A 25,827-nucleotide genomic window follows, 5' to 3' on the forward strand; every position below is an offset into this window, starting at 1 on the left:
CTTTATGACTGGAAAGGAAATTTTGGATGTAAAAAGAAAAGCAAGAATTGCATATAATAATCGTTTGTTGTCACAAGTAGGCTTCGATGAAGTTACTGTGAAAAGCCATATTCTGGTCCCTGTTCAGGGAGGCCGGTACGGGAATTGAACCCGCACTGCTGGCATTGTTCTGCATTACAAGCCAGCTGTTTAGCCCACTGTGCTATACCAGCCCCCCACACTTTCACATCACAGAATACCCCAAAGTGTTTTATATAAAAGTAAGTACTTTTAAAGCGTAGTCATGTTGTAATGTGGAAAGTGTAACAGCCAAATTCTACACAACAAACTCCCACAAACAGTTATGAAATAAATGACCAGATCATCGATTTCTGCCATTGATTGAGGGCTAAAGATTGGCCAGGGTACTTGGTGAACCCCTCTGCTCTCCCTTGAAATGTACCATGGGATCTTTAACATCTACCTGCGAGGGGGGATTGGGCCACGGCTTAGCATCCCATTGAAAAGACAGCACGTCCGGCAACATGGCCCTCCCTCCGTACTGCATTGAGGTGTCAGCCTGGAGCAAATGGTCAAGCCCGGAGGGGGGGTAGATCACCGTGACTGATCCAGTCTGTCACCTGACATTTTTATCCAAAGAATGAACATAAATCAGTTGCAGAAGTAAGACCAATGAATTCTACTATCTTTCAGATATCAGACGGAAAATAAACGCCAGGACCAAGGGGAAGGGATAGCTAGTTGTATAAATAAATGAGTGGATGTCCTGATTGATGACCAACAGAAGTCTATTTTATCTTTTAGTTTGAAATCTTTTTTTCTGTAAAACTGTGTTTAGAACATAATCTTCTGACAAATACAGTGGATTGGTCATGCTTAATTACCCCTTAGTGTCCAAAGATGTACTGCTTAGGTGGATTGGCGATGATCCATGTGTGAAGTTATGGGGATAGGGTGGGGCCGTGGGTCTAGATGGATTGCTCTTTCGACACCTCCCGCCCCTTCCTTGACCTTTCTATTTCAATTTCTGGGCATAGACTGTCCACTAGTATCCATTACAAACCCACTGACTCCCACAGCTACCTAGACTACACCTTGTCACACCCCACATCCTGTACGGACTCCATCCCAGTTTCTTTGCCTCCGTCGCATCTGTTCCGGTGGTGCCACGTTCCAAAATGGTGCTGCTGGCAAGTCTTCAATCTTCCTTAATCTTGATTTGCCACCCACTGTGATTGACAGGGCGCTCAACCGTGTCCAACCAATCTCCCGCACCCTTGTTCTCATCCCTTCCCCTGCCTCACAGAACCATAGGGTCCTCTTTGTCCTCACTTTTCACCCGATTCAAAGAATCATCCTTTGCCAGTTCTTCCAACTCCAGCATGATGCCACCACCAAACACATCTTCTCCTCACTCCCCCTGTCAGCATTACACAGGAGCCGTTCCTCCGGGATACCCTGGTCCACTCCTCCATCACCCCCAACACCTCAGCATCTTCCCATGGCACTTTCCCCTGCAATTGCAGAAGGTGTAACACATGCCTCTTTACCTCCTCCCTGCTCACCATCTCTCCCTAAACACTCTCTTCAAGTGAGGCAAAGCTTCTCATGCACCTCCTTCAATCTGGTCTATTGCATTCGCTGCTCGCAATGCAGTTTACTGTACATTGGAGAGAATAACTGTAGACTGGGTGACCGCTTTGAAGAACACCTTCGGTCCGTCCACAAGTAGGACCCAGACCTCCCTGTTGCTTGTCATTTCAACTCACTGTCCTGCTCTCACGTCCACATGTCCGTCCTTGGCCTACTGCAATGTTCCAGTGAAGCCCAGCGCAAACTGGAGGAAAAGCATCTCATCTTCCTATTAGGCACATTACAACCTTCTGGACTTAACATTGAGTTCAATAACCTCAGGCTATGAACTCTCCCCTCCATCTTCACACGATTCTTATTTCTATCAATTTATTTTCATTTCTTCCATTGATCTGGTTTTCCCTCATCATTGGTCCACCTCCCCCACTCCATTTGGGCCAACTATTCCTAGTTACCCTTTGTGATAGTAGAGGTATTACGGTACCTAGTAATGCTGGAACACCATTGGTAGAAACTGTATGCTTCCTATTGGTCAAGATGTATGGTAGCTCCGCCCTGCTAGGCGGGGTATAAGAGCCCGTGCCGCCCCAGCAGCCTTCATTCTGTACCTGAGCTGCTGGGGGAAATATCTAGCTTATTAAAGCCTTAAGTTGGACTACAACCTCGCTTTAGTGGTCAATGATCGTGCATCACCCTTTGACACACTGCTCACCTTTGTTCTGCCATTCACACATTCTAATCACTTTATGTGCCACTATCAGCACCCTTCTTAGCCTTAGTTACCTCCATTTACCTTCCTTTTGTCTTTCTGCCCACAATATCTTTGTCAATCTGCACTGTAGCGATTCTATGGACAATCTGTTTGTATTGATCCTGTTGTTAATTTCAAGCATTTTTTTGTTGTTTTTCTTTTAAATTTCCCACAATTTTCACTATTTTCTATATCTCTCGAGAGATTATGTTTGATGACAGCTGATAGATGTACGACAGGGAGTGGAGACTTTGGGCTGAATTCTGACAGGGGTGAGCTGGTAGGCGGGGCATGGGGCTTCTGACAGGGGACCTGGGTGGCCCTAGTTTTCCCAAGATAGATTTTGCCCTCTACCAAACTCCAAGGCAATGGTTTTCAGTCGACGTGGAGCAAGCTGCAGCAGGAGGTTGGGTCACCTGCCGTTGGAATGCGGGTGGGTTCGAACCCACTGTCAGGGGTGGTGGGGGGGGGGGGGGGGGGGGGGGGCAGTGGGTCCGATCCCGAACCTTGGGCTGAGTTGATGATAAGGGGGTTGTGTGATGAAGGGATCTGGGAGAATTTGGGGGTGGGAGTGGGAAGGGGAAAGCTTCTCCCTGAATCTGTCCCGATCTCCCTTTAGCTGTCTGGTTTCATGAGTCTTGTGAAAACCAGTCAAACACAATTAAATTGCAAAACAGATTAAGTCAGACATTAAAATATTTAAATTGGCCAAACAGCCTCCTCGGAATGGATGAGCTCACCGTACTTTGCCCCTACACTTGTCCAGCCCCTTTTCTGTTCAAATCACAGCTGGACGGAAAGATCCCAGAATGGGACTCTGGGTCAAAAGACCGTGGGCTGGATTCTCCGCCCTGGGATGCCCAGAACGTGCCCAACAATGGGACGGAGAATTGGGCATCGGGGCAAAATTGCATCCGAGTCATAAACCCCATGCCCCCACGGCACCGCAGGCTGACCCCGGCCTCCCTCCCTCGCACGCAGAGGGACCCCAGTGATAGGGAGACCCCCCACAGGTAACCCCCAGCCTAAAGGAACCCCCTCCACAAACCCCCCCCCTTCCCCACGTACAGACCTTTCCCTCCACCTAGTGTCCAAAGATATCCAGGTTAGGTGGGGTTATGGGGATAGGTCAGGGGAGTGGGCTTAGGTAGAGCATTCTTTCGGAGGGTCGGTGCAGACTCGATGGGCTGAATGGCTTCCTTCTGCACTGTAGAGATTCTCCGGCCTCCATTCAACCAGGAGGTAGGCAGGTTGGGTTTGGGATTTTAAAAGTTTCAACATCTCACCCCGTCCCAATCCATCTGTTTCTGAGGGTTAAGTTACTGTTATTCCTCTTTGAAAAACAAAGACCCCTCCACCTCGAATATTGTATACATTTTGGTTGTTTCATTTAATACCTTTATTCGAGGCAATTCAGAATCATAGAATCATAGAATGCCTGCAGTGCAAAAGGAGGCCATTTGGCTCATCAAGTCTGCACCGACCCTTTGAAAGAGCACCCTAACTAAGCCCAGTCCCGCACCCGATTCCCGTAACCCCACCTGACCTGCAAATGCTATTTCATGGTCAATTCACCTAAGTTGCACATGTTTGGACTGTGGGAGGAAACCATCACGCCTGGAGGAAACGCACGCAGAGACGGGAGAAAGTGCAAACTCCACACACTCACCCAAGGCTGGAATTGACACCTTGTCCCTAGCGCTGTGAGGATCAGTGCTAACCACTGTGCCACTGTGCTGCCCCTTTTTATGCCATTTTTAAATGGTGCCCTGATCTCCCGACCCCCCCCCAACGTGACTCCCGAATCCCCCCAAAGCCCCAACTCACCTATAAGGGCGTCCTCGTGACGCTCCCGCACCCAACTAACATGCACAGGGCACCCCCGGGCCTCAATGCCAGCCTGGTACCTTGGTATTGCCAGCCTCACATTCTGGCAGTGCCCCAACCAGTGCAACCTGGGCACCCTGGCACTGCCAGCATGCCAGGGTACCACCCTGCTCAGAGGGCAACCATCTCGGGCCTCCAATCCCGTGGGGAACCCCCCCCCCCCACCCACCCCAGGTGCCGTTCCGTCTTGTCCCCAGTTGTGGGGGCCATCACTGAACGACACTCGCCCGATGTTTCCGAGGCCCAAGAAAGTTCATTGGGTTTATTACTGGGATGAAGGAGTTTTGTCTTATGGCAAAATGTTGTGCAAGTTGGGCCAACACTCACTGGAGTTTAGAAGAATGAGAGATGATCTGATTGAAATATCAAAGCTTCTGAGGGCTTGACAGGCTCGATAAAATGTCCATGTGCACAAATCACAAAATGTTGACATGTAGCTACAGCATATTACTGGATGGTATATGGAATGTTGGCTTTTATTGCAGGGGGGATAGATTATCAAGGTAGGGAAGCTTTGCTATAACAGTACGGTACTTTGGTGAGACCGGAGTTGGAATACCATAGACAGTCTGGTCTCCTTATTTAAAAAGGAACACACCTGCATTGGAATCAGTTCAGATAAAGGTCACCAGGTCGATTCCTGGGGTGAAGACGCGTGTCTTCTGAGGAAAGGTTGAGCAAGTTGGGCCCTATACTCAATGGAGTATTAGAAGAATGAGAGGTGATCTTATTGAAGCATGTAATATTCTGAGTGAGCTTGACAGGCTGGATGCTGGGAGAATCTTTCCCCTCCTGGGGGAATCTAGAATTAAGGGGCACCATTTCAGAATCGGGGTCGTTCCTTTAAGACAGAGACGAGGGGGAGATTCTCCTGAGGGCTGTGAATTTTGGGAATTCTGTACGTCAGAGAGCAGCGGAGGCCAGGTCATTGAATATATTCGAGGCTGAATTGGACAGACATTTGAACGACCAGGAAGCCATGGATTATGGGGACAAGACCGGAAAATAGAGTTGAGGCCAAGGTCAGATCATCTCTGATCTTACTGAATGGTGGAGCTGGCTCGAAGGGATCTGCACCCTAATCCTGCTCCTATTTCTTATGACTTTAACATTAGTTTAAAATTTATAAATAGGGTTTTGCTTGACATCGTTCGAAATACTAAGAAGTTGCCAATTTGAATTCTATTTTTAATTGACAGTGTAAGGTTTAGTTGATTATTCATATCAGTCGCACTGAAACTCTCTCAGGATGTTATCAAAGCCTCAGGAGTATTATATCCACTCACGTTCTGAGTTGTTTCTGATGCTATGTACAATTGTTGTATATGTTTGTTTGTTTATTTATTCATTACCGCTACAATCTATGTGGGGTAGGTAGTCTCACATATTACATCACCTGCAATAAATTTGTAACTAATTCTTTAAAAAGCAGTGTCGTGCAGTGACATGTTTTTGCATTTTCCCCTATAGAACGACTCCATTCCGCAAGAAAATTTCACAGCTGAAGTATTCCAAGCGTTCTTGAATAACATTTGTCCTCGGCCTGAGATTGACAACATCTTTTCAGACTAGTAAGAAATCTCTTTTCTTGTTTGATTCAATGTCGGATGTTTGAGAAGATATCTCTGACCTTGCATTTTGGCTCAAGGCTCTTCTCTGGCTGCAGTATTGATGACTTATAAATAATTCCTCCCTTTTATCTTGCACTGCACGATGCAAAAACTGAAATCGGGGCTTGTGCTCGCTACGTTAGATGGAAGGCCAGAGCCCATCATAGATAGTCTGGCTATCTGGATCAATCCTGCTGTGCTAAATGGTCCATTTTCGTTGTTTAATACCCTCTTACCTTTCGATTGTCTTCATTTCCAGATGTGTGGTCAGTGACTGTCATACAGCCCACTTGCTGCCCGAGACAGGAATGGTGCTCCGAACACTAGACTACTTTTCCGCTGCACTATAGCCTGTGAGGACTGTTCCCACTTAAACAAAGGCATTACATTTTCATTTTAATTTCCTCACACTTGTAAATTACTTACAGATGGGATTATTCAGCCAATGACCTTCTTGCATTGGTCCTATGTACTAAGCTTATGGCAAAAATTTCCTCTGAATACCAGGCATACTTAATTCATAAAATTCATTGCTTATGAAGACTGATGTGTGTTGCTGGCACATCTTCCTTCCTCATCAGTTATCTGAAAGGATAATTTCCGAGATGATAGCTTGTTGCTATACTGAGTAACTAATTGTCATAACTGTCCAACCAATGGATAGATTCTTTACTTTTTGATTTAACACCAGTAATCAGCATTCGGATTTTGTGGTGATAATGACGGTGAAATTGCTGCCGTACACCGTCATGACCTCACTGGAACTGACAGTAAAGTCTGGCGCTGGAGCTCACAGAGCTTCTTGCTGCACCCTCCCCCCCCCCCCCCCCCCCCCCCCTCCAAGAATGTGTTTATATAACATCCTTACTGTTTGGTTTCCCATACCAACTGTACCATGATGCGGGCAGCGCAATACTCAGATGAATTGGCTTGGCAACTGTCATAATATCCACTCATGTATATAATGAGATGCAGACAGGCAGTGATTGACACACAAGATAATCAATGAACACACACGACACATAACAACCAATCACCAGACAGGACACCACCACTATAAAGCACACAGGGCATTAAGGCTCTCTCTCTCTCTACAGGACACAGCTACTGAGATAGTAAGAGTGCACAAGCCAGTGAGCACTATCACCATGAGGTAGAGAGTTAGTCTGGTCAAACCAGTAGGAGGTTATCAGTTAGATTGATAGAGTGTCAACTCACAGCAGACTATGTACAGCAATCAGCAAGTTCAATAAAACAGTGTTGGACCATCTCCTGTGTCAGAAGCCTGCTTCTAGCTTCACTGCATCCAGTTGCAGTCAACATTGAACCAACTTACTTAACACATCATGGTACCAGAGTGCTATTAATCCTCACAAACCTACCTCGAGTGCAAGCAGCCATCCAGCGGCATGGAAAGGATCCAGCCTCCTTCGGATCTCCGGCAACCTCGGCGCCAACTGGAAAGTCTTCAAACAAAAGTTCCTCCTGTACATCGAGGCCTCCGACCTCGAGGCAGCATCGGATGCCAGAAAGATCGTGCTGTTCCTGTCGACTGCGGGGGATCACGCCATCCACATCTGTGACTCGCTTACGTTTGCCGATGGCGAAGACAAGACAAAGTTCAAGACAGTTCTGCTGAAATTTGACAGCCACTGCGACATTGAGGTGAATGAGAGCTTTGAACGGTATATCTTCCAACAGAGGCTTCAGGGTAAGGATGAACCTTTTCAGTCCTTCTTGACCCATCTCCGCATCCCAGCGCAGTCATGTAATTATGACTGGACGACTGGGATCAGATCGTTTTCGGGGTCCAGTCCGACTCCCTGCGGGAGCAGCTCCTCAAAATCAAACAGTTGACCCTCTTCATCGCCATCGAAACGTGCGTTGTCCATGAGCATGCCATAAATCCCTACTCCCGCATCAGGGCGGCAGAAACTGCAAAACTGGCCTCCCACGAGGCAGAAAGGGTGCAGGCCACAGCGAAAATGCAAGGCCTGAGCATCGAGGAGAGTGGCCGCTTCGCGCGCTTTTCTCGGGTCCCCATGCATGCGCGCCACGACCGGGTGGACGATGAGGCCGAAGACCCTGAGGTGCATGCGCGAACGTCGGCCGACCGCACTGCGCATGCACGATGGCGCACAGAACGTTCTGACATCAGCGCCATGACGTGTCGGAATTGTGGCTCCACCCATTTAAAGCGGCAAAGTCTACAATGTGGAAGGCCTTCTGCAGGTCCGCTCCACCTAACAACAGCCAGCGATCCCAGCTGCAGCGCAGACGTGTCCGCTGCGTACAACAAGGCATGCAGGATTCTGATCCAGGCAGCCCAACAGACCCCGGTGCTGACTGCCTCGAGTCTCCATATCGGGTGGGCATCATCACCACATGCGTGTTGGTCTCTACCGTGCCTGCCAACCGCCTTTCGATCCTCAGTGTGGATCCTGACGACGAGTGGTGTGCCGTCATCACGGTCAACCAGTCTCGCATCCGATTTCAATTGGACACTGGCACGTCTGCGAATCTCATATCACAGTCGAACCTCGACAGCATCCGACACCAACCTAGCATTCTTCCACCAGCCTGCCAGCTCCTTGACTACAATGGTAATGCCATAGGTGCCAGTGGGTCACGTCAGCTAGGTATCTCTCACAAGGCAACCAAGGCAACGTTGAGTTTCGAGATCGTCCGGCCTGACAAGGCATCCCTGCTCGGTGCTCGCGCATGCAAACTCCTAAATCTGGTACAGCGAGTTCATGCCATGTCCTCGACACCGGCGACGGCCTCGCTCAATGCGGATCTCCAGGCTGAGATAGACGACATCAGGGGAGCTCTGCATTTGCGTTTATCCCATGGATCTAAACTGCAACATCTTGCGGGAGCACTACCCGATCCCGAAGCGTGGAGAAGTGACCTGTGAGATGGCTCACACCAAATTCTTTACCAAGCTGGACGCCTCCCGTGGCTTCTGGCAAATTCAGTTGGACGAGTCCAGTGGGAAGCTGTGCACTTTTAACACTCCATTCGGCAGGTATTGCTACAACCGCATACCTTTTGGTATCATATCAGCTTCCAAAGTATTTAATCGCATAATGGAGCAAATGATGGAGGGCATCGAGGGGGTGCGAGTCTATGTGAACGACGTGATCATCTGGTCCACGACGCCCGAGGATCACATCGCTCGCCTCAAACAGGTTTTCCAGAGGATTCATGAAAATGGCCTCCAGCTCAATAGGGCCAAATGCTCGTTTGGGCGTTCCGCTATCAAGTTTTTAGGTGACCACATTTCACAGCAAGGTGTGCAACCTGACGCCGACAAGGTGCTGGCATGAAGACACCAGAGGACAAAAAGGCGGTCCTCCGCTTCCTCGGGATGGTAAATTTTCTCGGAAAATTCATTCCCAACATGGCATCCCACACCACGGCCCTCCAGCATCTCGTTAAAAAGCCAACAGTGTTCCAGTGGCTTACCGCACATCAAGCGGATTGGCTTGAGCTGAAGACGAAGCTCACCACAGCCCCAGTTCTGGCGTTCTTTGACTCAACCAAGGTTACCAAGATATCTACAGACGCAAGCCAGGACGGCATTGGGGCGGTGCTCCTCCAGCGAGACGATTCCTCGTCCTGGGCTCCAGTGGCATATGCCTCCAGGGCCATGACTCCGACCAAACAACGGTATGCCCAGATCGAAAAGGAGTGTCTGGGTCTCCTGTCAGGAATAGTCAAGTTTCATGACTACGTATACGGTCTGCCGAAGTTCACAGTGGAAACAGACCACAGGCCTCTAGTCCGCAAAATCCAGAAGGCTTTAAATTATATGACACCTCGATTGCAGCAAATTCTTCTTCGTCTCTGCCGATATGACTTCGAACTCGTCTATACACCAGGCAAGGAGCTGATCGTCGTGGATGCCCTATCCCGATCCATCACCACGCCGTGTGAACCGGGCGACTTCATTCGCCACATCGAGGCACAGGTACAGTTGTGTGCCAGCAACCTCCCAGCCACTGATGAACGAGTTGTCCAGATACGCGAAGAAACTCCCAAAGATCCTCGACTGTAGCGCGTGATGCAACACCTTGCCCATGGCTGGCAAAAGGGGCAGTGCCCCCAGTTCTTCAACGTTAAGGACGAGTTAACGGTTGTCGAGAGAATCCTTCTTAAACTAGATAGAACCATCATTCCCCAAAGCATGCAAACCATGAATAATGAAAATGAAATGAAATGAAAATCGCTTATTGTCACAAGTAGACTTCAAATGAAGTTACTGTGAAAATGTCACCACATTCCAGCGCCTGTTCGGGGAGGCTTGCACGGGACTTGAACCATGCTGCTGGCCTGCCTCGGTCTGCTTTCAAAGCCAGCGATTTAGCCCTGTGCTAAACCAGGCATGATGCTCAGACAGATCCATGAGGGTCACCTTGGGGTCGAAAAATGTCGACGCAGAGCTCGGCAGGCAGTCTACTGGCCTGGCATCAGCCAGGGCATTGCCAACACGGTCCGCAACTGCACAACATGGCAGAAGTTTCAACCAGCTCAGCCCAAGGAAACACTGCAACAGCACAAAATCGTGACTTCTCCGTGGTCCAAGGTGGGGATAGACCTCTTTCACACAAATGGGTGTGATTACGGGAATGAATTTGGGGAACCTTGGATGACGAGTGATATTGTAGGCCTCGTCAAAAAGAAAAAGGAGGCATTTGTCAGGGCTAAAAGGCTGGGAACAGACGAAGCCTGCGTGGAATATAAGGAAAGTAGGAAGGAACTTAAGCAAGGAGTCAGGAGGGCTAGAAGGGGTCACAAAAAGTCATTGGCAAATAGGGTTAAGGAAAATCCCAAGGCTTTTTACACGTACATAAAAAGCAAGAGGGTAGCCAGGGAAAGGGTTGGCCCACTGAAGGATTGGCAAGGGAATCTATGTGTGGAGCCAGAGGAAATGGGCGAGGTACTAAATGAATACTTTGCATCAGTATTCACCAAAGAGAAGAAATTGGTAGATGTTGAGTCTGGAGAAGGGTGTGTAGATAGCCTGGGTCACATTGAGATCCAAAAAGACGAGGTGTTGGGTGTCTTAAAAAATATTAAGGTAGATAAGTCCCCAGGGCCTGATGGGATCTACCCCAGAATACTGAAGGAGGCTGGAGAGGAAATTGCTGAGGCCTTGACAGAAATCTTTGGATCCTCGCTGTCTTCAGGGGATGTCCCGGAGGACTGGAGAATAGCCAATGTTGTTCCTCTGTTTAAGAAGGGTAGCAAGGATAATCCCGGGAACTACAGACCGGTGAGCCTTACTTCAGTGGTAGGGAAATTACTGGAGAGAATTCTTCGAGACAGGATCTACTCCCATTTGGAAGCAAATGGACGTATTAGTGAGAGGCAGCACGGTTTTGTGAAGGGGAGGTCGTGTCTCACTAACTTGATAGAGTTTTTCAAGGAGGTCACTAAGATGATTGATGCAGGTAGGGCAGTAGATGTTGTCTATATGGACTTCAGTAAGGCCTTTGACAAGGTCCCTCATGGTAGACTAGTACAAAAGGTGAAGTCACACGGGATCAGGGGTGAGCTGGCAAGGTGGATACAGAACTGGCTAGGCCATAGAAGGCAGAGAGTAGCAATGGAGGGATGCTTTTCTAATTGGAGGGCTGTGACCAGTGGTGTTCCACAGGGATCAGTGCTGGGACCTTTGCTCTTTGTAGTATATATAAATGATTTGGAGGAAAATGTAACTGGTCTGATGAGTAAGTTTGCAGACGACACAAAGGTTGGTGGAATTGCGGATAGCGATGAGGACTGTCGGAGGATACAGCAGGATTTAGATTGCCTGGAGACTTGGGCGGAGAGATGGCAGATGGAGTTTAATCCGGACAAATGTGAGGTAATGCATTTTGGAAGGTCTAATGCAGGTAGGGAATATACAGTGAATGGTAGAACCCTCAAGAGTATTGAAAGTCAAAGAGATCTAGGAGTACAGGTCCACAGGTCATTGAAAGGGGCAACACAGGTGGAGAAGGTAGTCAAGAAGGCATACGGCATGCTTGCCTTCATTGGCCGGGGCATTGAGTATAAGAATTGGCAAGTCATGTTGCAGCTCTATAGAACCTTAGTTAGGCCACACTTGGAGTATAGTGTTCAATTCTGGTCGCCACACTACCAGAAGGATGTGGAGGCTTTAGAGAGGGTGCAGAAGAGATTTACCAGAATGTTGCCTGGTATGGAGGGCATTAGCTATGAGGAGCGATTGAATAAACTCGGTTTGTTCTCACTGGAACGAAGGAGGTTGAGGGGAGACCTGATAGAGGTATACAAAATTATGAGGGGCATAGACAGAGTGGATAGTCAGAGGCTTTTCCCCAGGGTAGAGGGGTCAATTACTAGGGGGCATAGGTTTAAGGTGAGAGGGGCAAGGTTCAGAGTAGATGTACGAGGCAAGTTTTTTACGCAGAGGGTAGTGGGTGCCTGGAACTCGCTACCGGAGGAGGTAGTGGAAGCAGGGACGATAGGGACATTTAAGGGGCATCTTGTCAAATATATGAATAGGATGGGAATAGAAGGATATGGACCCAGGAAGTGTAGAAGATTGTAGTTTAGTCGGGCAGCATGGTCGGCACGGGCTTGGAGGGCCGAAGGGCCTGTTCCTGTGCTGTACATTTCTTTGTTCTTTGTTTGTTCTTTGTACGTGCTCTTGGTCGACTACTTCTCCAGCTACCCGGAAGTGGTGAAACTGTCGGACCTCAAGTCCAAGTCAGTGATTAAAGCCTGCAAAGAGACGTTTGCCAGGCACGGCATACCGCTCACAGTAATGAGTGACAACGGCCCATATTTCTACAGCCAAGAGTGGTCCGACTTTGCACGATCCTACCATTTCAGGCACATCACATCCAGTCCCCATTACCCGCAATGAAAACGGGAAGGCCGAAAAAGGGGTCCATATTGTCAAGCGGTTGTTGTGCAAGGCTGCAGACTCAGCCTCGGACTTCAACCTGGCACTGTTGGCATACAGGGCAACCCCTCTGTCGATTGGTTTGTCTCCGGCGCAGCAGTTCATGAACCACAACCTGAGGACAACTGTTCCAGCCATCCATGTTCCAGACCTTGACCGCCTCACGGTGCTGCAGAAAGTGCAGCGATCCAGGGACCAGCAGAAGATCATGTATGATATTCATGCCAAGGATCTATCTGTGCTGGCTCCAGACGATGTTGTTCGCGTCCAGTTGCCTGAGGGAGGCTGGTCAGCCCCAGCTGTTGTCGTCAGACAGGCTGCCCCCAGGTCTTTCATTGTTCAAATGGCTGATGGCTTCATTCTACGGCGCAACAGGAGGGCGCTACGAAAAGTTCCCTGCCCACCGCCTGGCCACACTTCTCCGCATGTCATCATGCCTCCTCCGAACATCTCGCAACACGAGGCCACCGATCTGGCAGCAATCCCGCCTCTCCATGAGGCCACCGACATAGCAGCAATCCCACCTGTCCAAGTGCCGGCGTCCCCCCCTCCCCCTCTGAGGCGATCGACAAGAATTTGTCGCCCACCACAAAGACTGAATCTATAGACTTAAATCTTGTAAATTTTGTTCAGTTTGCTCTGTATCTGCACGATAGACACCTTCCCATGTACATATGTTAATTCACTCACCACTTGTATATAATCATGCATGTTTATATAGCGCCACGTTCCAAAATTTACTTCAAAAAGGGGAGATGTCATAATAGCCACTCATGTATATAATGAGATGCAGACAGGCAGTGATTGACACACTGGATAACCAATGAACACACACGACACATAACAACCAATCACCAGACAGGGCACCACCACTATAAAGCATACCGGGCATTAAGGCTCTCTCTCTCTCTACAGGACACAGCTACTGAGATAGTAAGAGTGCACAAGCCAGTGAGCACCATCACCATGAGGTAGAGAGTTAGTCTGGTCACGCCAGTAGGAGGTTATCAGTTAGATTGATAGACTGTCAACTCACAGCAGACTATGTACAGCAATCAGCAAGTTCAATAAAACAGTGTTGGACAATCTCCTGTGTCAGAAGCCTGTTTCTAGTTTCACTGCATCCAGTTGTAGTCAACATTGAACCAACTTACTTAACACATCAGCAACAAGCTCAGTTGAACGTTAATACTTTACTCAAAATGGTGGATGGCTGCCAATATTGGCGTCCACACAACTACAATTGCTTTATTTTGGGGGATATCTTAGGGATGGGCCAGAAGGTGGTGAGATTGCCACCCCAAATGTTTTATCACCCCACCTTCGAAAGCAGCATAAAATTGGAGAATTAAAATATGTAGAGGTGCCTAATAGTTAGATGTTCAGCCAATTTTGTGCTGATACTTAATGAAACCTCGGGCTACATTTTACATGCCCCACCAGGCTTGCTTCCATAGGGGGAGGGGAGGAAAGTACAATAGGGCGGCTGCCCAGTCCATCACCTTCCCACCCACCCCAGAGCTTACATTCATAATATGGGGGGGCACCGAAATTGGCAGCCTGCCACCATATTTAAATTGGTAATCAAGGGTAAATTGTTTCCAAGCCAATTGACCCTGATAATATACAGGCTGCGATCGACCGGCCCTGTTCCATCGACATTGGTGCGGGACACAGCCGATAGATCCGGGGAGAGGCCTACCCCAGGATTCCCGATGCCCATTACGCCTCGCGAGATCTAACCAGACCTCGCGATGTGGACGGGACCCAATCTCACACAGCTAAGTGAGCTTAAAAACCCACTTAGCAGCGCTGACGTCGGATTGAATGGCCACCTGGCACTTATCCACCTCACCAAAGAGACCCCAGCTGTGCTCCGCTCAGCACTGGCCCCCACAAATGGGACCAGGTGGAATGGCACTTTGGGGGTGTCCCAGGTTATCAAAGTCCCCGGGTGGTCAGCCTCCTGACAATGCTGGTGCCCCCTTGGTACCTGGGCACTGCCAGGCAGGCTCCCTGGCAGTGCCACCTGTGAACCCTGGCAGTGCCATCTAGGTGCCAGCCTGGCACTGCGAGGGTGGCAGAGTTACTGCTAGGGTGCCAGGCTGACACTGCCAAGGTATCAGGCTGGCATTTTGTCTGCATTGGGGATCGGGCCCGGGGGTACTCTACCCATGTGAGGGGAGGTGGGGGGCCAGAGGTCACCCTTATCGGTGAGTTGGGGCACTAGGGAGTCCGGTGGTCGCGTCGGGGGAGGGGGGGGGGGAGTTCAAGAGATCGGGGTGCCATTTAAAAATGCCGTTCCAATCTCTCCCCGCGCTGAGGAGCTCCACTTGTTGGAGCTCCTAAGTGCAGGAAATGATGCAGGAAAACAGCCACATATTGTCATTAGCTACAAGCAACGGGAAAACCCCCCCTAATCCCACCCAGTATGGACTCTGATTTCTTTTGGTTAGATTACACCCACTGCCTGCATCATAAAATGCATGTCATGGACAGTCGGGTGGGAATGGGTAGCCTGATTACTAAAATAATTTCTTCAAAGGGTTGGAAGTGTTGCTCTTTCTAGCTTTAGTCTATTTGCTCTGTTATCGGTCACCTTTGCTCATGAGTCGCCAGGTATCTTTATGATCCCGCCACGTGGTTCAAGTTTAGGTTATGATTAATAACACAGCACACCGCTTAGTAAGGATTAAAACAACGGTCATTTATTATATACAACAAGCAATATTAATACCCTAATACTACTTTCTATACAATAAACCTATCACTACTGGCCAATACTTAATTTAGGAAGAGCCCACCAGGTCAGGGAAACGAATGGCTTGTCCAATCAAATCTGGCCCGCGGGATTCAAAAGGCTGCTACAGGTCGGTGGCTAGGTGTCTCTACCGGATAGCGATCGTTGGATTCACACTTACAGTGGCTGGTGGCTGGTCTTGTGAAGGTCTCGAGCAGGCGAAGATGAGAGAGAGAGAGATCTGAACTTGGACCTTTACTTTTATAGGGCCCAGGGGCTTCCTGCCTCCCGGGGCGGCCCTTGACCCTGAGTCCCAAGTGATTGGATCCTGTCCCCAGTCTCTGGGGTCGATGTGTCCAATGGTGAGGCGATTCCTCGATCGGGGGGTGGTCGCTCACCTGTCTTTGTTTCGGCCACTGCAGGCGCCGACAGGTCTGGCCCGGTATTCAATTGCTAATATGTTGCAATTGTTCCCGGGGATAGCCGATTTAACTGTGGATGTCTGAGTTGATTAGGTGTAAACAGTCCTGAATGAAACTGCGGATACTTGGGTTGAAGGGCTGTTGATAGCCCTGAGTATCGATCTGGGCTACGTTCCCAGAGCTGAAGCGGCAAACCTGTCTGCAGCTGCCTGCTTGTGGCTTCTTGGCTGCTTTTCCCAGCAGTCTTTCGGTTTAGCCATTTTAAACTGGGTTTTGGCCAGACTAATCGGAACGCAGCCATTTTACATGGCTACAGAAGGAATGGGGTTTCCGTCTTCGGGGGGCTGCCTTTACAGATTGGGGGGCAGTGACACTCAGATAGAACTCCCCCATTCGACCTACCCACCCACAACCTTAAACCAAGCACCCTCAAAGCCCCACGCTACCCTCTGATCGGCCCAAACCCTCCCTGCCCAAGATCCCAAACTTGCCTGTTCCCAGGAATCCATTTGGGCCTCCTTTGTCCTCCTCCTGCTGAACGGGCAGCGCTGCCAGGACCGATAGAGCTGCTGACCAATCTGACCGACAGCTCCTCAGGGCAGGACTTCCTCTGTAGTGAGGGATGGTAGTCCCTCTCAACCCTTGTTAAACCCACCTCCAGCAGGTTACGGCTGCGGGGCAGGCTAGCGTGGAAAAGGTGAACATTGCTTCAAGGGGGGCCAGGGGGCTCCTGGGAGAGGTGGTGGGGGAACCGTCCACAACCCCATAATATTCCGCCCTTAGAGACATAATAGAGGAAATGGCTGAAATTCTCCGGACGTTGCAATTCACTTTTCCCGACAGCAGCACAACCCCACCTGTGGGTTTCCCGGGGACGCGGGGCGGCTTCAGTGAGAGATTCCATTGACAAGCGACGGGAGAATCCCACCACCAGCAAACGGCATGCCACCAAGAAACACAAAACTGGGGGACCGGAGAATCCCGCCCAATATTTAATTTAAACAATATATTCATTAGGGGTAATCAAACACTGAAGCAATGATTCAGAAACCTCTGTCCTGTTTTAAAAGTTCAAAATGTCACTTCCTCCCTCATTCATTCAGTCTCCATATTCTGTCACAGTCGGAGAGGTTTCCCATTGAGAAGATTACAGGAATCGACTGAAATGATGTGCAATTTCCATCACTCAACCCTTATTTAAATAAGCTGCACTTTTGCACCCAACTCTCACAGCAAACATGAAGCAGGCATTAAAAATAGCAAAAACAGATCCCTGAAGTACAATCATTTGGGGCATTTTCAGCAACATTGTGCTGCATACAGTGGAACAATAAACTGTGGGTGGGATTCTCCATTCCGCCAGCCACATGTTTCTCAGTGACTCGCCATTCGCTAGTGGCGGAATTCTATCTTCCTGCCAATTGCCAATGGAATTTCCCATTGTAATCACCCCACGCTGCCGCAAAACCTCCTGGCAGGGGATGTGCTGCCGGCAGGAAAATTGAATCGCAACGACTGGAGAATCCCGATCCGTAACTCCAGCCAATACAAGATGGCCACCAACAGCGCTTCTGAGCATGTGCGCTTGTCATCCGCAGAATTCAATGACATCATTTGCAGGAGACATGAATCCACCCTCATAAATGATGACAGCTTCTTTTGTCCGAGGGTGTCGACACAATAGTGCAGACCATGGGGAGCCACGAGGGCTGGCAGAACTAGATGATGCAGGGGCAGCCGGGGTTCAAACCAGCTGCCCCTCCGTCCCAAGGTGAACCCCAGGGCCCTATGGGCACCGAGCAGGAGAAGGGAGTGCTGGGTGCCAACTAGGAACTGTCCCATGAAGTGGCGATGGTGGCCACCAGCTCTGCCGAGTTCCACCCCTCTGATGACATTGTGCGTGTGGTGTTGCCTCCCACAGTGTTCAAGTACAGTGTCCAGGCATCAAGGTGTGATTGGGATGCTAGACAATGAGCTGCACATGCTACAAGGCCTGTCTACCCAAGGAAATCCATTTGAGTTGTATGAAGTGCTCACTTAACCACAATTGCCAATTCCCTATTAGCAATAGCCTTCAGCCACACAGCAGAGGCCTTGGCAGCCGGTGGGCATTATGGGTGGTTGGTGGGGCAGACGGGCAGGGACAAGGGTTACTCCTGGAACAGGTACACACGATCCAGAGGTTGACATGGTGGTGCCATGTGCGGTTGCCCCCTGGTTACCCCCCACCCTCCCATGTTGGCCCATCCCTGAGGAGGGACCCCACTCCCAGTCGAGGGTCGCCCATCCCTCGCTGAACACTGGGGTGGCGAGCCCAGCATTCCTGGGCTCTTTGCCTGTGAGCAAAGATGACTACTCACCTCCTTGGCTCCCCACAGAAGCCCTTCCGCCAGGTTCACGTTTTTCAAAAGGAGTACTAATTGGCGGCAGTGAGACCACTTGTTGGGGAGGCAGCTGACTGACGGGCGGCTGCTGGATATGAGGTGGCTATCATTAATTGTATGGAAATTGGGCTGAAGTGGTAATAATTGGTTTCTCGCCGCGACGGTGAGATCCCGATTTCACCTACGGGATTGGGCCGGCTGCATCAGAAACTGGCACCTGGCGTGGTTCGTGTTTTTGGACTCTCTCGCTATTCACTGGCCTCATTTTGCTCAAGCGAGAGTGCAACAAGGCCGGAAAATCGCCCCTGGTGTTATAACCATACAGGAGGCCCAGGGATCTGTGGCCTCATCTGAATATGATCTACCCAGATGTGGGGACGGGGCTAACCCTTCTGTTCAAAGGACTACTGGGATGTAAATACACTGGCCCAGGTGAGGGCCGGGGGTGGGAGAACCTTCGGGGAATTGGAGGAGTGTACAGTAACCTGAATGAAACCAAATTTTGTGTTACAGACATTGCTTCCGAGTGGTCACTTGCCTGAGACATTGCACCTGGTTGTTGCCAAGGAGTGAGGGTGCATTGAATTTTGTTTGTGTAAAAATGTGAACATTTTGAATAAAAATATATATTTTTTTAAAGTGTTAGCCTGTGCTGCTGGCGTTGTAATATTTGCAATTCCAGGGCTAGCGATGACCACACATAGGCCCTGCTGCACATTGTCCTCTATAAAGACAGCGGTCACGCATACAATTGCACATGTGTAACATTGGCAGCAAACCCAGCCGCAACAATAATCAATTTAGCAGGGCAGATAACAGGCAGGGGGTTAAATAGAAGCTTAAGCAGCTTTAACACATTTTTGCTGCGGCTATATTTGAACCAATAATATAGCTTTAAAAGGGGAACCGGAAAATAGTTGGTTTAACTCTCGCAGTTTGTACTATCACCCTGAATCTCTGGAGAGAGGTGAGTAATTAAAAATAAAGCTTTCAAAAGAGCCCTTTGATATTTCTCTCTGAACGCCAAATCTAATTTAGTGAAATTCCAGGATTGGAATCTAATATTATGGACTACATGACCTTCCTAACCTGAGAACATTTCCACAAAACACTGAAAAGAACCATTGCATTCTGTGGAATATTTGATCATCTCTGTTTGCATTTAATCTGACGACCTTCAGTCTTGTCCTTAAGCACATATTAATTTAAATAATATTTTAATAGAAATGACTGCTTTTGCTGCAAGCATAAGGAGTATCCTCCGTTAGATGGTAATAACATTTGAATTTCTAGTCTTGCTTGAGACCTGTTAATTCTGCACCCATGTTCTCTACTCTGATCACAGGTTAAATTAAATAATGGCAACTTGCATTTATATTGCACATTTAACAGAGTAAAATGTCCCAAAGGACTTTGCATGAGCGTTTCCAAAGTTTGATGCCAAGCCATACAAAAAGACATTAGGTATAGTGACCAAAAGCTTGATTGAAGAGAGAGAGTTTAAAGAGTGTCTTAGAGTAGGCGAGAGAGCTAAAGAGACAGAGAGCTTCAGACATGGAATCCAGACCTAGGCAGTTGAAGGCACAGCCACCAATTGGTGGAGAGATGAAAATCGGGGAGCGTAGAGGTCTTGAAGGATTGTAGGACCGAGGAGACTGCAGCAATAGTGAGGTAATAACCTTGGCCAGAATTTTCCAACCTTCCTCACAGCAGGTTTTCCTGTGGCGGAGCTTGTTGAACTCCCGCCAAAGTCTACAGCATTTTTCATGACTCGGCCGCCCTTCCACTGGAGTACCCATGGCAGGGGTCAGCTTTGGCCAGACCAGGAAACCCCACCAACGGGAGGGGCTGGAAAGTCCCACCCCTTATTGCATCCATCTTAAACGCATCTCTCTTGAGCTTAAAAATCTTGGATCACACTATGTTCCTTTTGGCGAATGTTTCCAAAAATCCTTCTTACTCCTTTCTCTGAACCTTCTGCAATAAGCCAATAATTTTGAAGGATAAGTTGTTTAAAATTGCAAGCAATATCTTACGTGTAACTTTTGTGCATTATACAAGATTCAAACAACATGAATTCAATGGTCTTAAGGTGCATTTCACAATATAGCACTTGCTTTGTTTAATGGTACACCTGACTGAATACTGTCAGTGGTGAATATTCACCTCTGAGCATTATTGCGCCGTCTTTACTCAAGTCTGTACAATGAAGTATCTGTACTCATTTGCAATGTGTGATTTTTATATCAATATTACCATTCATCAACTATCCTCTATCTTACTGTATACTTGGTTCAGTTTATTATTAGCGCTGTCAACTACTGTTTCATTAGTCATCTGATCAATAAGTAGTAAAAGCAGATAAAAAAGTACAATTTATATTCTCGTTCAATAGACTTTTGTTAGCCAATGATAATTGAGGGATATGAAGCCAAGGCAGGTAAATGGAGTTTGGAAACATCTCAGCCATGATCAGCTTATTGAATGATAGAACAGGCTTGAGGGGCTGAACGGCCTACCCATGCCCATGTGCTCTTTCCCAGTAGTAACCTGGACCTTGGCATTGGTGGGCAGTGATGGGCTTTCTTTACTGGCCATCTCACGGCCATATTTTGCCATCTTCATTCTTCTGCTCTGGGTTTAGTGATAATTTCTGGATGTGAATCCAAGAAACTGGATAGATGAAGAAGTATTTTCAGGAATTGGAAGATGCAGTCAGTCTTTACTAAAAGTGAGAGAGGGAGAGAGAGGGAGAGAAAGAGAATGAATTCACATTGCATACAACAATGCTTTTAACGTGATTTGTAAGACTATGAAATAGATGGCTAGAAACCATTTTATGTATTGCATTCATCAGACAATTAAAGCTACTTTCATTGCATCTGGAATAAATGTAACACGGAGAAATTTATCACCAATTACTTGAAAGTCTGATGAAAATCTATGAACCTTGATATGATTTAGACTATAAGATGTAGCAGCAGAAGTCGGCCATTCGGCCCATCGAGTCTGCTCTGCCATTGAATGAGATCATGGTTGATCTGATTTATTCCTCAACTCTACTTTTCCGCCTTATTCTCATAATCTTCAATTCCCTGACTGATTAAAATCTGTCTATCTCAGTCTTGACGACCCAGCCTCTACAGCCCTCTGCAATAAAGAATTCCACAGTTTCACTACCCTCTGAGAGAAGAGTTCGTCCTCATCTCTGTCTTAAATGAGAGACCACTTACTCTGAGATTATGCCCTCTGATCCCTACATCCCCTCAGCATCTACCCCTGAGAATTCTACTTGGCTCACTAAAGTCACCGTTCATTCTTCTAAACTCCAATTAGTACAGGCCCAACCTACTCAAATTCTCCTCATAAAAAAATCCCTCCATATCAAGGAGCAACCTAGTGAGCCTTCTATGGACTGTGCTTAAAAATAAAGCATATGTAAGATTAGAATCAAGACCACAAGGAATTTCTGAACTTGTTCTCTTTATACCTCTTCAGTGAATGAAATCTTGCATGTAGAAGGAGGCCATTCCTCCTATCTTGCCTGTGGCAGCTCCATGAAAGAGCTATCCAATCAGATCCACTCATTCTCCATTGTCCTGACAATTTCACCGTTTCAAGTAATTATTCAGTTGAATTTTGAATGTTACACTTGAATCTGCCTCCACCATTCTTTTAGGCAGCATATTCCATATAATCTTAACTCACTATGTAGAAGAAAATCTCTTCCTTCCCCCCCCACCTCTAGATCCTTGAGCAATAATTTTGCCAGATTTATTGAATTCGTCTTGACAGTTCACCACTGAGATTTGAGCTCATAACCGCCAAGGCACTCGTCCATGGTCACAACCACTGACCCTTATATACCCCTTTCTCTGACCGACCCCACCCCCACAGATCTCTCATAACCTCAACAAACTTTAGACCAATATCCTTTAACTATCTGTTTGTGGCAGGAGATTTTGGATTGCACCAATTAAAAGTCCTTTAGAGCCAAGAAGTACTTTTGTCTCTGTTGCGATGCAAGAAACATTTTCACACAACAAACTTCCACAAGTAATAATGAGATAATGACCAGATAATCTGCTTTGGTGATGTTGACTGAAGGATGAATATTGACCAGGGCCACAGGGAGAATGTCCCTATTCCTCTTTGAAATTGTACCAGGGGATCTCTCACATTCACCAGGGCCTCAGTATAACATCTCTTCTGAAAGACAGCACCCCCGATAGTGCAGCACTCCCTCAGTTCGTCACTGGAGCACCGACTTAGATTTTTGTATTCAAGTCCTAAAGTGAGATCTGAACCTACAAACGGCCGGTACTCAGAGGTTCCAAAGCCAATATCACCCAAAGCAAACCTTTAAGATACAAACTATATATTTTTCATGTGCCACAAATTAAAAGTCACTGGCTGGGATTTATCCCCACCCGCACGGCATGACTGGTCCAGCTAATGCCTACCACGTTCTGCGTGGCTCGCCCATCCCGCCACTGGGCAATCCATCACAGGACGGTCACCTTTGGCGCGACTTGAAGATCCCACTGGCAAGGTGGGCTGGACAATCCTGCCCACTATATTGATTTTTCTTTTGAGGAATGAATTACCACAATGGGCATGATCTCCTTTCCTAAGTGACTGGCAGTGAATATCCTATCAGTTTTTCTCAGTGAATCTGTGAATACCAGCAAAATTGAAGATGTGAAAGTGCAAGAATAATGAACTTTTAAAAACAAATATTCAATTGCATCTTATTTCAAAGTATTGGATGTTCTTCCACTGTAAATTAAATCATTATTCCTTCACTTATTTCAGTGGTGCAAAGACCAGGTCGTATCTAACTGTGGACCAGATGACAGAATTCATCAATTCTAAGCAGAGAGATCCACGTTTGAATGAGATACTCTACCCTCCAGTGAAACCCGAACAAGTGCAACAGCTCATCGAGAAATATGAACCCAATGTCACCCTCGCAAAGAGAGGTTGGTTTATTTCACCTGATTGCATGCTCGCAGTATTGTACAGGGAAATCCAAAGATTACGTTTTATTGGTTTTACCATACTGTCAACTGTTGAAATGGTGACACATACATTGGGAATGACACTCTTGCAGATCTGTAGACAACAATGCTGGCTTGCAATATGCAACAAGCTGACAGCACATCAAGTAACTCTGATAATATCAAAAATCATGAGAGCTAGCCAGGGTCAGTTATTAACATCTCTGCACTCTGTGATATGTTGTGCTCTGAGGTAGAAATGTTAGTGGTCAGTCATCTGGGGCACAATCTGATGAGCACCATATACCTGCTGATGTACATCAGGTGGAGGCAGGAACCCCCAGGCGAGACAGCAATTGGAGGTCTGCTGGATCCCTGGACCCAGCTGGATCCCAGCCTGATGTTGAGCCTGTGGAAGTGGTCATCCCGGAGCTCATGGAGACATTAGGGTGCAGCCAGGACATTCAGAGGGAGGTGTCAGCGTCACTCAAGCAGACCCATAGCTGCTTGGAGAAGTCCTAGAGGCTATGGGTGCAGGAGATGTCACCGGAAAAGCGTTCATCGAGGCCAACATTGCTAGGGTGGCGACTGCAGTGAAGAGCCCAGTGGACGACGTCGTCACCATTAGCGAAGGATACAAGGTGTCACTTAGTGCGTGACGGCCATGACTGAGGGTCTCGACAGAATGTCCACGTCGCCGGGGGGTGTGACCCAGTACCAGGCTGACCTTGATGAGGTTCTGCGGGACATGACCTCAGATGGGCATGGCTAAGGTGCTGTGGAGCTTGTCCCAGTCGCAGGTGAGCATTGCCGAGGCGCTGCAGCGCATGTCCCAGTCACTGAGGAGCATTGTCGAGGGCATTGATACGATGGTGCAGACCATGGCAAACCGCCAGGGCTGGCAGTGCCAGACAATGCAGGGGCAACTGGGGCTCAAATCAGCTGCCCCACCATCCCAGTGTGAACCCCAGAGCCTTATGGACACTGAGCGGGAGCAGGGGGTGCTGGGTGCCAACCCGGACCTGTCCCATGGAGTGCCGACGGTGGCACCAGCTCCCCCAAGTTCCAACCCTCTGATGAAGCTATGTCTCACAGCCAGCACACGGGACAGGGTGGCACGGCTGTGCATGTGCCACCAACAAATGTGCCGGAGCCTCAGAACCACCAGAGGGTGCCCGCAAGGGTCATCGAATGCCATTGTACATCGTAAGCCACTGACTGACTCCACCTCAGATGTGCATCTTTAGGACATACCTAGACGTAGTGGTACAGCTGGGAAGGCCAAGCACATCAAGGATCTCTGAAGGCACTGGGGGAGGAAGGAGGTAGGTGGTGAGGGGGGTGGGAAGGGGGAAGCAACATCGGGAGGGCATGGAATTGTCAAATATAAAAAACACCTTTGTGCACAACTAGTATGGTGCCTCTGTCACTTTCTTCTGCAATGCTAGCTGACCACCGAACCCTTGGCCCATCTCTCCAGGCATTCCCCCCCTCCCGATGGCACTCACCAAACCTCCGACCGTGGACATGTCCCCGGAGCTGTGTCCCATCCCCTAGGTGTTCGGAAGTTGGCTGTTGCGTGTGTAGTGTTGCCACCGCAATGTTCAAGCACAGTGACCAGGCATCGTGGTCTGATTGGAATGCTAGGCAATGGCTCCACATGCTACATAGCCTGCCCACCCACGGGGATCCACTTGGGTTGTATGAAGTGCTCACTTAACCATAGTGCCCAATTCCCTCTGAACAATATCCTTCAGCTGCACGGCCAGAGGCCTCTGCAGTCGGCGGGGGTTATGGGTGGTCGTGGGTCAGACGAGCATGGACAAGGGTTGCCCCCCGGAACGGGTACACATGATCCAGGTGTTGGCTTGCTGGAGCATGCGATTGCCCCGAGGTTACCCCGCCCTAGCACGTCTCCCCCACCCTCCCATGGCGACCCACCCCTAGAGAGGGTCCCCACTCCCAGCCAGGGTTCCCCCACCCTCCACCAAGCACTGGGGTGGCAAGTCCTGCGTCCCCGGGCTCTTTGCCTGTGAGTAAAGATGGCTACTCACCTCCTCAATCTCCCCACTGAAGCCCTTCCGCCAGGTTCACGTTTTTAAAAAGGAGTACTAATTGGTGCCAGCGTGACCACTGGTAAGGCGGCTAGATGATGGGAGGCTGTTGGATATGGGGTCATTCTCGTTAATTGTATGGAAATGGGGATTAAATGGTGTTAATTGGTTTCTCGCCGCACTACGGCGAGATCCCGATTTCGCCTACGGGGGCAGGCCGGTTGCATCGCAAACTGTTTGGCACTTGGTGCGGTTTTCATTTTCTGGCTCTCCCGCTTGTACGAGCGCATAACGAGGCTGGATAATTGCACCCAACGTATGCAAAGAAAGTTACAGTAATATTACAAATAGTTTTCCAAAGTACGAGTGACAGTGAAGTAACTCCATTACTTATCACATTGGTGCACGTAACTCATCGTGGACTGTTGCTTGTAGTTCTACATAGAGAA

The 25,827-nt window shown here is 48.5% G+C and overlaps 1 protein-coding gene across 6 annotated transcripts in view; it reads left to right on the top strand.

The window, feature by feature from the left end:
• The window catches only part of plcb1 (phospholipase C beta 1), a 1,179,298-nt gene that overhangs the window by 801,639 nt on the left and 351,832 nt on the right, over window positions 1-25,827 (top strand). For all 6 annotated transcript variants that reach the window (XM_072506091.1, XM_072506102.1, XM_072506120.1 and 3 more), the window contains 2 exons: window positions 5,702-5,802; window positions 23,140-23,306. In XM_072506091.1, the coding sequence (XP_072362192.1) occupies window positions 5,702-5,802; window positions 23,140-23,306 (268 nt within the window). The remainder of the gene's footprint in view (window positions 1-5,701; window positions 5,803-23,139; window positions 23,307-25,827) is intronic.

Source organism: Scyliorhinus torazame, chromosome 1 (assembly GCF_047496885.1).
Source record: "Scyliorhinus torazame isolate Kashiwa2021f chromosome 1, sScyTor2.1, whole genome shotgun sequence".
NCBI lineage: Eukaryota > Metazoa > Chordata > Chondrichthyes > Carcharhiniformes > Scyliorhinidae > Scyliorhinus > Scyliorhinus torazame.